The sequence below is a fragment of the Podarcis muralis genome, chromosome 11 (genome assembly GCF_964188315.1).
Source record: "Podarcis muralis chromosome 11, rPodMur119.hap1.1, whole genome shotgun sequence".
Lineage (NCBI taxonomy): Eukaryota > Metazoa > Chordata > Lepidosauria > Squamata > Lacertidae > Podarcis > Podarcis muralis.
The window spans coordinates 1,178,350-1,190,995 of record NC_135665.1 but is presented as its reverse complement, the minus strand read 5'-3'; the positions used below and the strand labels follow the sequence as shown (position 1 = coordinate 1,190,995).

General features: G+C 46.3%; 2 protein-coding genes across 14 annotated transcripts in view; one reads left to right on the top strand and one right to left on the bottom strand.

The window, feature by feature from the left end:
* The window catches only part of PIP5K1B (phosphatidylinositol-4-phosphate 5-kinase type 1 beta), a 116,796-nt gene extending 111,626 nt beyond the window's left edge, over nucleotides 1-5,170 (bottom strand). For 10 of the 13 annotated variants that reach the window (XM_077935907.1, XM_077935911.1, XM_077935914.1 and 7 more), the window contains exon 1: nucleotides 5,031-5,170. The gene's annotated coding sequence lies outside the window, so the exon portion shown is untranslated. Of the gene's footprint in view, nucleotides 1-4,713; nucleotides 4,850-5,030 lie in introns of those variants that run through there. The other 3 variants (XM_077935908.1, XM_077935916.1, XM_077935909.1) reach the window with 3 other exon arrangements.
* On the top strand, nucleotides 2,532-10,212 carry LOC114606115 (uncharacterized). The gene is made up of 3 exons (XM_077935884.1): nucleotides 2,532-2,562; nucleotides 4,682-5,684; nucleotides 6,180-10,212. The coding sequence occupies exons 1-2, from the start codon at nucleotides 2,532-2,534 to the stop codon at nucleotides 5,671-5,673; spliced, it is 1,023 nt and encodes a 340-aa protein (XP_077792010.1). The 3' UTR covers nucleotides 5,674-5,684; nucleotides 6,180-10,212.
* Nucleotides 10,213-12,646: the final 2,434 nt, after the last annotated feature.

Here is a 12,646-nt window from a genome sequence, read left to right as displayed (position 1 = left end):
GGGCCTCCTGCTGCCGCCGCGCCGCCGGAGCACGATTTCTGTTCCCATCCTGAAGCAAAGTTCTTAACCTGAAGCAATATTTCTGGGTTAGCGGAGTCTGTAACCTGAAGCGTATGTAACCTGAGGTACCACTGTAATAGGTATACAAAGTGCAGAGTGCATTGATGAATACGGCAGGAAGTGAAGCTACATGTCGCTCTGCATGCTGCTGTATTGCAGTACCTAGATCTAAATGGATTCTTCAGAACCAGCAACTGGCAAAGAACGTGCTAAGAAGATGCAGATAGGATGAGAAAGTAAATTCCAAATTACATTAGACTGCACAAAAGTAGCTCCAAGACTTGTTTACATAATCAGGGTGCCAAAATAGTTTGCTCACAATTGCCACCCTTGTACTGTAGAAGCTACCCAACACAACTTGTTTCTACCATCAGCTTAACCTAAAATGCTTTTAGTAAACAGGATTCTAGTCTATGAAAGCCTATGCTACAAGAAAGTTTCTTAAGGCATGATTTTGCTGCAACACCCACACCCACGCACCAACACACCCACAAAACTACCCCTCTGGAAATTAACCCAAAAGACCTGACATAATTCAGGGGCCCTACAGAGTTGTGTGAAGCCAGACTTCTACACTTTATCTTTGGATAAATAAGGTTCAGCCAAGAGAAGGATTTGAAATAAATACATAAACTGATAAACATTATCTGTCAATCCTCTACAGCAAGAAATGACACATTAAAAATATCTAATAGAAGAAAGAGCATTTCTTTTGTATATTCAGCCAGAAACATCTAGAAACATGGAGGCTTTCTACAGCTGCTCAACATTTTCTTTACTCGATACGTTTCATTATTGTATTTGCAAATACAGGGGCTTTTATCACCAATTACCTGAATCTCTGCAATTTAGAAATCATCTGTAGTTTTGGTAGACACTGCATTGTAGGGTGATACCAAAATCCTTCTAACCTTGTCAAATACTGATCCACTCTGTAGCAGAGTATACCTAAAGATTTACTCAGCTGCCTTTCAAGTTTCAAAGCAAGATTTAGAATGAATTGCTCTCAGGCCTTTCAGACACACACCTCCAATTCCATAGTTTCCTCTGCGTGTGCTAATGTGGGACGGGGGAGATAAAAGGCAGCATAAAGGGACAGGCACGTGTAAGTTGAAAAGGAAGAAACTTCCCGGGGGACCTTTTAAATGCCAAAGGAAATACTATGTATGCCAGGCAGATTCTGTCAAATGTGAATTAATTCATAATTGTGAATTCTCTCCCAGTTTTAGATACAGGTTAGAAGGAAAACGAATCTTTATGCTCCCATTTTAATTCTTTGGCCCAGGATGGTACAAAAACATCAGCATAACCTGTGCAGTGGGACTCCCTTCAGGAGTCTTAAGTCTCACCATTTTTCCTCCTTGTTGACAGTCCCAGGAATTAAAATTTAGTGGACTAAATGAACCAATTAAAAGGTTGCAGGAGTGTATGGTAATTCTTAATTTTGAAAGATGTAAAAGGTATTACAGAGTCATGGAATGATAATGAGTGTTTTCCACAGCGAGGCTTGTATCACACAATAAATAATGGTGCCCATTTCTCTACTGGTTACAAACTGAAGCTCACAGAACAGTGGTAGCCAAGGTGCTGCTCTTCAGATATTTTGGACTACAACTCCATGCTGGCTTGTCATAGAAGAAGCATATCAATTATATTTGATGATGCTTGTGATTTCAGGAAACCTCCAATGATATCAGGAAAATAATTTTAGGATACAAAATTCCCAATTTATGAGAGGCCCACTTATACTAGATGCAAAACCCTTCATGCACCCTCAAGTATAAGTGAAAGAAAACAAATAAAGAAACTCCTGCAAACCCTAACCTTTGTTCACATTGCAAAAGCAGACGGATGCAAATGCCTCATAACAGTCCTCTATTTTTCATGACTTGATTTTGCAAGAATCTTAAAATAAGTCACTTTTTTCTTTTTCTTTAAAAAAAGTACAGTGGTACCTCAGGTTAAGAACTCATTTCATTCTGGAGGTCCGTTCTTAACCTGAAACTGTTCTTAACCTTTAGCTAATGGGGCCTCCCACTGCCGCCGCACCGCCACCGTGTGATTTCTGTTCTCATCCTGAAACAAAGTTCTTAACCCAAGGTACTATTTCTGGGTTAGCGGAGTCTGTAACCTGAAGCGTCTGTAACCCGAGGTACCACTGTAACCAAAAGTGACTTACAGAGAAAGAACAAATATTAAAACCAAAGTAAAACTAAGACAGAGTAAAATATAAAAACAAATTCAGATTTACAATTAGGCAGGACTCAAGACATCCCATCCACTGAAGCAGGCCACAGAAGATTAAAGGTTGGTGAAAAAGAAATGTTTTTGCCTGGCCCCTAAAGGTAGATAATGAGGTTGCCAGGTATGCCTCCCTGGGAAGAGTGCTCCATAAGTGAAGAGCCATCACTAAGGTGGTGTTTACTCAGGTCAACGCCCTAAGCAACTGCCTGAAGGAGGAGGATGACCACATGGTTCATGTGGAGAGTGGTGGTCCTGGAGGTACTGGGATCTTGAGCAGCATAAGGCTTTAAAGGTCAAAACCAACACCTTGAATTGAGCATTGAAATTCACTGGAAGCCGGTGCACTCACACCAGAATTAGTATTAATGTTTAGACTGCCTTGTTTCTGGTCAACAATCTGGCGGACAATTTCTGTACCAGCTGCAGTTTCCAAACCATCTTCAAAGGTAGCTCCACATATGCCACATTGAAGTAATCTAACCTAGAGGTTACCAGAGCATAGACAACAAAAGCTAAAATGACTGCATACATATATATATATAACATCCCTGTCAAGTTGCTACTATTCCTATTTTACAGATACGGGTTTTATTGTTATTTCTTTGCCTATATAGCTTGATCTGCAGCCCTTGGTAAGTGATAATTCTCTCCATTATGAAAAGCTTCAGCTGCTCATTTCTGCAGATCATGCTGCAATGTTACAGGCACAAAAGCAAGTCAGGCATGCTTTTTCTTCTTCCTCCTGAACAGTTGGCAGTCCTATTACTGAATGGGAAACCAAGATTGAGAGACAGTTACTAAGGCCATACAACGAACCCTTGGAAAGGGAGAGGGGAAGACTTTCTGTCTATCAGACAAACATAAATGACTGTTGTCAAGTGAGTGGGTGCAGGCAGGTGCTTACAGTGCCTGGTAAAGTCTCCCACTCCAACCCAGGCCTGCAAGTATTAGGGCTACATGAAAGGAAAGAAGCAGGTAGAAGTCATGGGTGACTTCATGTTACCTAGCTACTTGTATATACATTTTGAATGAATCACTTCACGTTTGAGGATTACTAGTAAAACCCTTAAACTTTTTACGCGTAAAAGTTCTCTCATATATCTTGTGAATATTTGGGGATTTGTATTAAGTTCTCTTGAACAGGGCCCGCACCCGTTTTTTAAATAGGTAATATGAGTTAGCTGATAGTGACATTTTCTTCAGGTGACCTAATGCAATGGTACTTTTGGGAGGGTGAGAGAATAAACAAAGATAAGCAAAATACACAAAAGTGTATTTTGCGTATACTGAAATAGAAAACCATGCCCTGCACTGAAGCACTGCAACACCTTTTGGTTCCAGGAAGCAATGCTATTTTAAGCAAATAGCAATAATGCAAGCCAAACTTCATATATCGACCAGAAACCTTCTTTGAAGGTCACTATGCAGCAAATTAAGCATTTTAAAAGCATATCTATATAACTGCTTCATTACTTCTTCATATACAAAAGCATAGTCTGAAACTAATGGTATCCCTGCCCCCAATCCATAAAAGACCACATAGGAACATCATAAATTTGTTGGTGATAGAATGTGGTACCTATTTTATCTGAAAAATCACAGATTCCCCCCTCCCCACCTTATCTTTACTATTTAGACTGGAACAGATTCAGTTCAGCACTGCAAAATAGTATCTTAAGAAATACTGTAAAGGCTGGGCTTTGCTCTTCATTTCATGTGCAAACAATGACATGAAGAGGAAGGTGATCTTTAACTTACAATAGAACATTTGCACATTAATTCAAATCCTCTGACACCCTAAGTGCCCTATCCTAAACATTCCTTTGAAAGCAGTGGAACTTGTTTACAAGTTACCCTGATGAGCAGAGCATAGGGGATTCAAAAAGGTAACATGTAAGTAATACATAATTTTACTGGGAAGTGGGAGCAAATACACTGAACAGCCAGTCTTCTTGTTGCCTGCTGGGGGGGGGGGTGTGTGGATCTTGTCCTTTTTGCAGGCTGAAGCATCCCTGGAGAACCAAAACCATGGCCTGGCCTAGCTTGTAGCTCTTCTCCACAGCAAGGGGGGGGGGTACTTATTAAATGCCTTGATGCTGGCAGGGAACCCAACCACCTGCTGTGCTCCCGGCCTGTAAGGGGCACCTGCAGACTCCGCAGGAGGGGGGGGGGGGCTTCTGCTGGAGCACAAAGTGTGGCGAGGGAAAGTGTGGTCAGGACCGCTCCAGGGCACCGGTTTCCGTGTCTGACATGACACCCCCCCCCCCGTCGCCACAACTTCCCTCCCCTGGGAATCAGCCTGGGCCCCCGCAGGACCGTCCCATGGGAGCAGGAAGGGGGGGGACAAGCCTCACATCCTTATTCTGAAACTGAGAAGAATCTCCCAGAGGTCCAGGCACCCCCTCTTACTGGGAAGTGGGAGCAAGGCTTCGCTCTCCTCGTCCAACGAAGAGCCCGAGAGAAGCCGAAGCCGCGTCGCCTCGCTCCACCTGTTCAATCCGGATTCAAAAGCAGGAAGGCGAACCCGAGGACGAGGCCCCCGCTGCCATCTGCCGCAACGTAGCGCCACTCCCCCCCCCCCCCCCCGCTCGCCGAGGAGGCTCCTCGGGGCGCCAAGCCCTCTCGGGTCCCCGTCCCCCCCGCCAGAGGGAGAGGGGCTCCGGGAGGAGGAGGAGGAGGAGGGAAGCCCGGGACCCGCCCGGGGGTCTCTCCGCCCGCGCACCCACCTTCCGCCGCTTCGCGCTCCTTGCCGCAGGCGACGCAGTTCGGCCGGCCGAGAAGCAGCAGCGGAAGCAGGACGGACTTGCGGCGGCCCAGGGCCTCGCTCCTTCCTTCTCTCGGCGCGTCTGCACGGCTGCCTCGCCCGTCGCGCCTCTGCGCCGCTTGGTCCCCGGCAACGCGGCTCCCTCTCGCTCGCCCGTTCTCTTCGAAAAGGGGCGGCGGCAGCAGCAGCAGCCGGGCAGCCGCGTCCGCCTCCTCCGGCGGCCAAGTCCCGAGCGGGGCTCCTCGCCGCCCGCCCTCCTTCCTTCCTCCGCTCTCTTCCCGCGAAGGGGCGCCGCCGGCTCGGGCCCCTCCGCCCGCCCGCCCGCCCGCCTTCCTCCGCCTCCCCTCGGCCCCTTCCCTCCTTCAGGCGCCCCTCCCTCCTGGCCGGGCAGAGGCGCCCCGGGCCTGGCGGCTCGCCCTCCTCTCTCTCGGCAGCCCCCCTGGTCGCGCCGCCAGAGGCCGGCGGGCTCCCTTCAGCGGAGGTTTCGCCTTCCTTCCAGGCCGCACATCCCTGAAGCCCCGCGCGAGGAGGAGAAGCGGGAGGACTCGGCGCTCGCCCAGGGACTTCCGCGGACTTCCGTCCTGGGCCGCCTGGAAAAGGCCTGAGGCGGCGGCAGGTGAGGCCAGAGGAGCGACTTGGCCCAGGACTGCCCGGTCCGGCCGAGCGGGGATTCGAACCCTGCTCTCTCGGGCGCTCTACCCACTGCTCCGCAGGGCTGTCCAGACAGACGGACGGAACTATCCTCCACAGGCGGCCATTGGGCGCTCAGGCTCCACAGAGGAACGTCGGAAGCTGCCTTAGAGCAGAGTGGGCAGGTGAGGTTGCAGAGCGTTTTCCCAAGTTCTACCTAGAGCTCTGCCCCTTCCCTCACTGGGGCTCAGGCAGGGAGGTGTGGGGGGCACGGTCTTCTGTAATCATGGACCTAGGGGCTGCTCCAGCCCCCAGAGCGGGCCCACGGATGCCAGGCCCCCACGGTGTGCCGTTTTGTCCCCCCCTCAGGTGGAACGCACCCCCACACCTGCCTTCCTACGCCCCTGTGTGTGCTTTTTGCATAAACAGCCAGTTGTGTGTGAACTTCTAGCCCAGCGTTTCTCCTTGTATCTTTTCTCAGCCATTATCCCAACTGGATGAACTGAACTCCTTAAAATGCTGCTACAGCCATCGTGGAAGATGGACACTTCTCTAACGCCATCTCAAGAAGCCCTGCTCCCACTTTCAGAAGACAGACGTCTGGGCTCACTGAAGTTATGGAGGTGTATAACAATTATACATATGTATACGTATTGAGCTCTGGGCTGGAAAGCAGGAAGCATTGTTGCTCTGGCAGATCCCAATATGGATCTGTGGCAGGAATAGGTTTTTGCTCCATGTGCAGGGTCCTGCTGGGAAGTGTAAGCTTAGTGCTCCACAGGGAATGGTATTGGGGCGGGGAGCTTGACATTTTTGAAAGAAGTAGACCTTTTAAAGGGAATTGCACAAAAACAGACCTGAAGTTTATTTGTTTGTTAAATGGGCTGTTCTTCTGTGTGAAATATTTTTATCTGCAGCACTTGGGTTTGTGGGCATAGCCAGGATTTGGGGGGGGGGGGCAGAACCTCAGTTAGTTAAGTACTTTTTTTGTAACTCTCCATTTCCATAGTTTCACTTCTCTAGTTCTAGAGGGGAGTTTATGGCCCCTTCTAATGTGTGCATATATGTGAGAAACATTACAGTGAAATGCAAAATCTACATGGATCTTGAAGGACAATTCCAATTATCAATTGCTTGTGGATCTTTTACACACCAAAAAGAAGGGGAGATATATTTTCCGCAGCATTGCAAGGAGCAATAAAATACCATCAGTTTTGATGGCTCACAAAGATGGGGCTGAGGAACAAGATGAAGCATCATATAGGAGTGGTATTAAAGCGACTAGAGCTGGACAAATTCAAAGGGCTGCCCAACTAAGGGCCAAATGACTTATCTCTTCGGTAAGTGCAGTTTGTACACACTATCAGCACTGGGATTGGAGGGCACATCTGGATCAGGACACCAGCATTGAGTAGGTGGGTTTTAACTCTTCACCCTTGCTGTGGGCTCAATCCAGGTTAGAGACCTTGAACCTGCAGTTTGCATTGGAAAAATAATACCCATTTGCTTCAGTGGGAGCTTCAGAACACACACACACACACACACACACACACACACACACACACCCCGCATCTAAATTGCAGGAAGAGGGTCCTTTATCTAGACTGAGCAGGGGACAAAGAGTTAAAGTCCCCCACACTGGAATCCTGATCCAAACTGCTCCTCCTCATGACAATTTGTGTCAAGCAAACCAAACCAAAACTGTCACTCAAAAGATGCAGTTTGGTGGTTTACATAATGTCTTGTTTGGCCCTGACTGTAGGGAAAAGGTATGAGGACTAAGGAAAACCACTGTTTGCTGCTCACTGGTGGATAATTGCCAAATTCTGCTCTGGGTTAATTTTGTCCCCCTTTAGGCCTCATGGCAGAAGAGTACTCCTTTGCTTTCATCTTTACTCTTGCATACTTTCCCTACCTGTGGTGGTTTTCGCTTTCCCATGATGTTGTGAGGAATGGAACTTTATTTTCACAGAGCAGTATGCCAGCTGTTTTCCAGCCTATAGTTCAGCTGCACAATTTTCTGGCATAGTGCAACAAACCATAGAAAATATACTCTTCCCCCTTCCCAAAGAAGCTTTGGCTAAGTTGACTAAGTGATAAAGAGTTAATGGGTAAAAACACAGTCTTCAGCCTGATTCTGGCAGTCCATGATCTGCTCCTAAACTACTAAGGCCACATGCTGCCTCCCCTTTAGGGAGGCCTGTGGTGGCGGCAACTGCAAATACAAGCTATGCCTTGGTATGGAGAGAGGGCCAGTGGATAGTCAAATGACCCATCAGTGGAGTTACTGTTTAAAACTCTTTGAAAAGAGTTACATTAAAATTTGCTAATTTCTTGTTTGCTCGTGCACAAACAAGCCTTCCAGCCCCACAAACAGCTTGCTTCATCCAGGCAAGCAAGAGACGTGACTTCAGTTCAAGACAGTGACAGATCCTCGCATTTTGTCCTAGGGAGCAGAAGTCTGCCCCTTCTGCAGTTTGGGGCAGCAGAGACACTGGTTGCGATCTTTGGACTGTAGCTGTTGAGGTATTTTGGGATGGACCTTTGCCCTTGAGGATGCTATATTTGTGGAGTGTCAAAAGAGATACCAGGATAGGGATGGAGGCAGCCAAGAACCTGGGAGAGGCAGCAGAAGAAAGTGCATGCTAGAGATGGACTCCTTTCTGCCGTTTACTTCAACACATACAATCACATCCCTCCCCTTGCACAGAAAGCCACCTAGGTCTGGGCCACATTCCCTTCCTTCTCCGAGTTCTCCATTGGATACCGCAAAGGTTAAGTTTTGAGGTGAAACCAGCAACACAAGGAGTATCAGATCTGAAATGGAAAAATGGAGGGACAGAGACCTAAAAAATGGGCAACATGGTCCTACCCACCACGAAAGAGCAGCCCCTTTGTACAGGTAGGATATTTGCTGGGGGTGGACAGAGTGTGGCTTCTCCAATAGTTGGGAGAGTAAGCACCTGCATTACAGCCAGCAATCTCCAGGCACTCAAGCAAAAGGTAACAGGAGATGAATGGAAAGATGGACGAGAGAAACCAGGTAGGAGCTCCAGGCATTGTGTCAAGCTTCTCCAGCCAAAGGAGCCTCCCTTGTGTTGGTTGCCTGCTTTGCCCATTGTTGGGCTCCACCTGCCCCACCAATGTTGCCACTAATGGAAACATGGGCATTGGATAGGGCCTAAACCTGGAAGCTTTTGGACTGAGAATGCTTTGTTCCCTGTCATTTACCTTTAACTAGTTTTATAAGTTAGGAAGGAACAAAAGCACCTGATTATTATTATTATTAATAATAATTATTATTTAGCACATTGTTTTTTATTAATAGTAGCCATGTAAGATTGTCTTCCATAAACATGGTTTTAACAATGAGTCTGTAAGTGACCGTGGAGGCCAATTCTGGATCCACACGTCCTTCCACAGTGGGGACATTGGTTCCCAGGTGGGAGTTGATCATGGTGGATTTGCCAAGCATGCCTTCCTCTTAGCATGTTTCTCCCTTGCGTTCTGAGTTTGACTGTCTTTATAGTCCATGACACCTTTGGTAAAGCTGTTCTCCAACTGGAGCACTCGCAGGCCAGTGTTTCCCAGTTGTCGGTGTTTATACTACATTTTTTTAGATTTGCCTTGAGACAGTCTTTAAACCTCTTTTGTTGACCCCCAGCATTACACTTTCCATTTTTAAGTTCGGAATAGAGTAGTTACTTAGGAAGACGATCATCAGGCATCCGCACAACATGACCAGTCCAACGAAGTTGATGTTGAAGAATCATTGCTTCAACACTGGTGATCTTTGCTTCATCCAGTATACTGTCTGGATCCAGTTCTGTCTTCCCAAGTGATGTGTAAGAATTTTCAGAGACACCGTTGATGGAATCTTTCAAGAAGTTGGAGATGGCGTTTGTAAGTGGTCCATGTTTCACAAGCATACAGTAAGGTTGGTAGTACAATAGTTTTGTAAACAAGCATTTTGGTTTCCCTGCCAATGTCCTCAAACACTCTGTGCTTCAATCGGGAGAAAGCCGCACTCGCAGAGCTCAGGTGATGCTGGATTTTGGCATCAATGTTGACCCTTGTAGAAAGATAACTGCCTAGGTAGGAGAAGTGATCAACATTTTGCAGTGTTACACCATTGAGTTGGATTTGTGACACTGCAGAGGGGTTATTTTGTACTTGTTTGGTGCAGCACTTTGGTTTTTTGGATGTTGAGCAACAAGCCAAGCTTTTCGTAAGCTTCTGTGAATATAGGATGGTTTGGAGGTCATCCGCTGAGCATGCACACACTACATTGTCTACCAAACCAATAACCCTCCTATCACAAACATATTTAAAAGGACATGGAGTGTTAATCAGCCCAAGGCACCTAAAGATATATAATGAAAGCATATGATACATTGAATTGTATATGCAAATGAAAAGTTTTATATTTTCTGATGGTACTTGTGTGTCCATTCTTGAGGAAAATCAACCAGGAAATTCTACATTCACTCAATAAAACTTACCTATGGACCATGCTTTTGGTGATTTCTTGCTTTGGAGTGGTATATTAAGAAATAGGAGTAGCAAGTATGACTTTATTGTAGCACCAACTATAAACAGAGCATTCTTATGTCACACTTGCCAATTCCTGCTCTTGTTTTCTGGAATAATAATATCCAAATTTCCATCTCTGCCATATTAAGCTGTTGTTACCTTACCTTTCTCGCCCTGATCTGGCCACAGTGATCCATGTGACGGTCACCTCCAGGCTTAATTATTGTAACTTGCTCTATGCAGGGCTGGCCTTGAATCTGACCCAGAAATTCCAGAATGCCGCAGTGAGGCTCTTTTGGGGTCCTTGCCGCGGGATCACATTAATCCAGTGCTTTACCAACTGCACTGGCTCCCGGTGGAGTACAGGGTCAGGTTTAAGGTGCTGGTTTTGACCTTTAAAGCCCCACAGAGGACCTTAAGATCCACAAATGACAACATTTTGGAGGTCCCAAGTCGCAAGGTGGTTAGATTAGTCTCAACTAGGGCCAGGACCTTTTCAGTAGTGGCCCCGACTTGGTGGAATGCTCTGTCACAAGAGACTAGGGCCCTGTGGGACTTGACATCTTTCCACAGGGCCTGCAAGACACAGCTGTTCCACCTGGCCTTTGGTTTGGACTCAGTCTCCCTCCCCTTATGGTTTTGATCTATGGGCTATTTTTAAAATGAGATTGCATTTTAACCTGTATTTTAAATTGGGGTTTTCCCCCCCTATTATGTTTTTACTGTAATTTTTCTGGTGCCGGGCTCTGGCCGGGGAGGGCGGGGTATAAATAAAATTTATTACTATAATTAAAAGCAATGAAACAGCAGGTTCTTACTAACGTAAGTATGTGTTTGGATTTAAATACCTTATCTACTCCTTGAGACAGCTCATGAAGCTTGCACAAAAACAGCTTTCACAAGGGTGTGTGTTGTTTAGTAATTACTAATAGTGATCAGACTCTAGTAGGCATAATAAGCTCTACTCAATAGGGTTGTGCTTCTTATCATAATTGGACTTTGTACTTGCTGTCACAGAGCTGAGGCAAAACAATTAAAGATAAATGTCACTGGAGGTTCAAGACTGAATACAAATTGTTCTTTCTGGCTTAGGTTTAATAGCTGATGTCCTTGTTTTACCCAGTTTGACCCCTGCTTGGTATAAATCAATGGACCACTTTCCTGCTGTGCATTTTTACAAGGTGTAAATATAACGCTACACAAGCAAAACATACAACTTTACAGGTCAACTCCTACTTTCTCTCCAGTTCTCTACACTGTTTTCTAATCAACGCATGTCTCTTGTTACATTCGTCCTTAGAAAACAACAGCCTTATTTTAAGATGCTGAGGCACATGCCCAAGGCCTTGAAAACATTTATGTCTGTCATTCCGTTAGACTACAAAGGCTGTTTGAAAATTTAGCCAGGAAACCTACAGCTGCAATCAGTAGCCTACTTTCTCTGGAGCAGAGCCACTTACTTTGATGGGACTTCTTCAGAAAGAATTTCATGTGGACTATAACAAAAACTGCTTTTAACACTCTTGCTTATTCTAGGAATAAATAAAGAATAAAGAAGATTCTCGTCATCTCTGGACTTTAACTGGCAAGCTCTGATTTCTGTGTTAATTACAAACTTTTGCAAGGTACAAAGTAAACGTGCCACTTTTTGCTCTACCAACTTGCCTCTGGCTCCAGCCACTTCCGGCATGTAGCCCCTGAGAGGCTCAGTATAAGGGAATGTGGCCCCAAGACCTTAGGGCCTCCTGTTTTTAGGCCCTCAGATTCCCAGCTTGTTCACAGAGCTCACTGGGTCACCTTGGGCTGCTCTCCCCAGCAGAAAGGTGTGTGCACGTGCACGTGTGTGAAGAGGTGAGTATGGTGAATTATTTCTGCTTGAAGACTTCATCTTTGATTTGAATACCTGCACATTTGTTAATTTCAGATAATGGCTTGGATCCTAACTAACCCCCCATGGACAGAGGTGCTCCTTCTGCTCGTGGAAGAAACTGGGATCCAGCTGGAGTGCAGAAGTGAGGCAGCATTTTCCGCTGACCTCCCATTCCCCTTGCAACCCCCTGTACCACTTCAAGGGGCAGCAAGGGGAAGAGAACAACGAACGTCACCTTTTCCCTTCCCTCCTTATGCCCTTTGGGATGGTGATTACATGGGAAGGGCCCTTCAAATGCTACAGCAGCAGCACAAGATGAAATGATGGCCATGTGGTTCCCATGGAGCTATGAAGTGTACCTGGGTCTCCCTGCAGATGAGCAGGACCTATACCTAGAAACTTTATTTGCATTAGCCACTAGCCATAGCAATAAAATAAAACGAACAGGTCCTATGGAAGCAAGGGGAATGAGATTCCAGTTGCAAATGGTGGCCTGCAAGAGTCTTTTAAAAGATCTATCTGGAGCCTTTGCCTATTCTGATTGG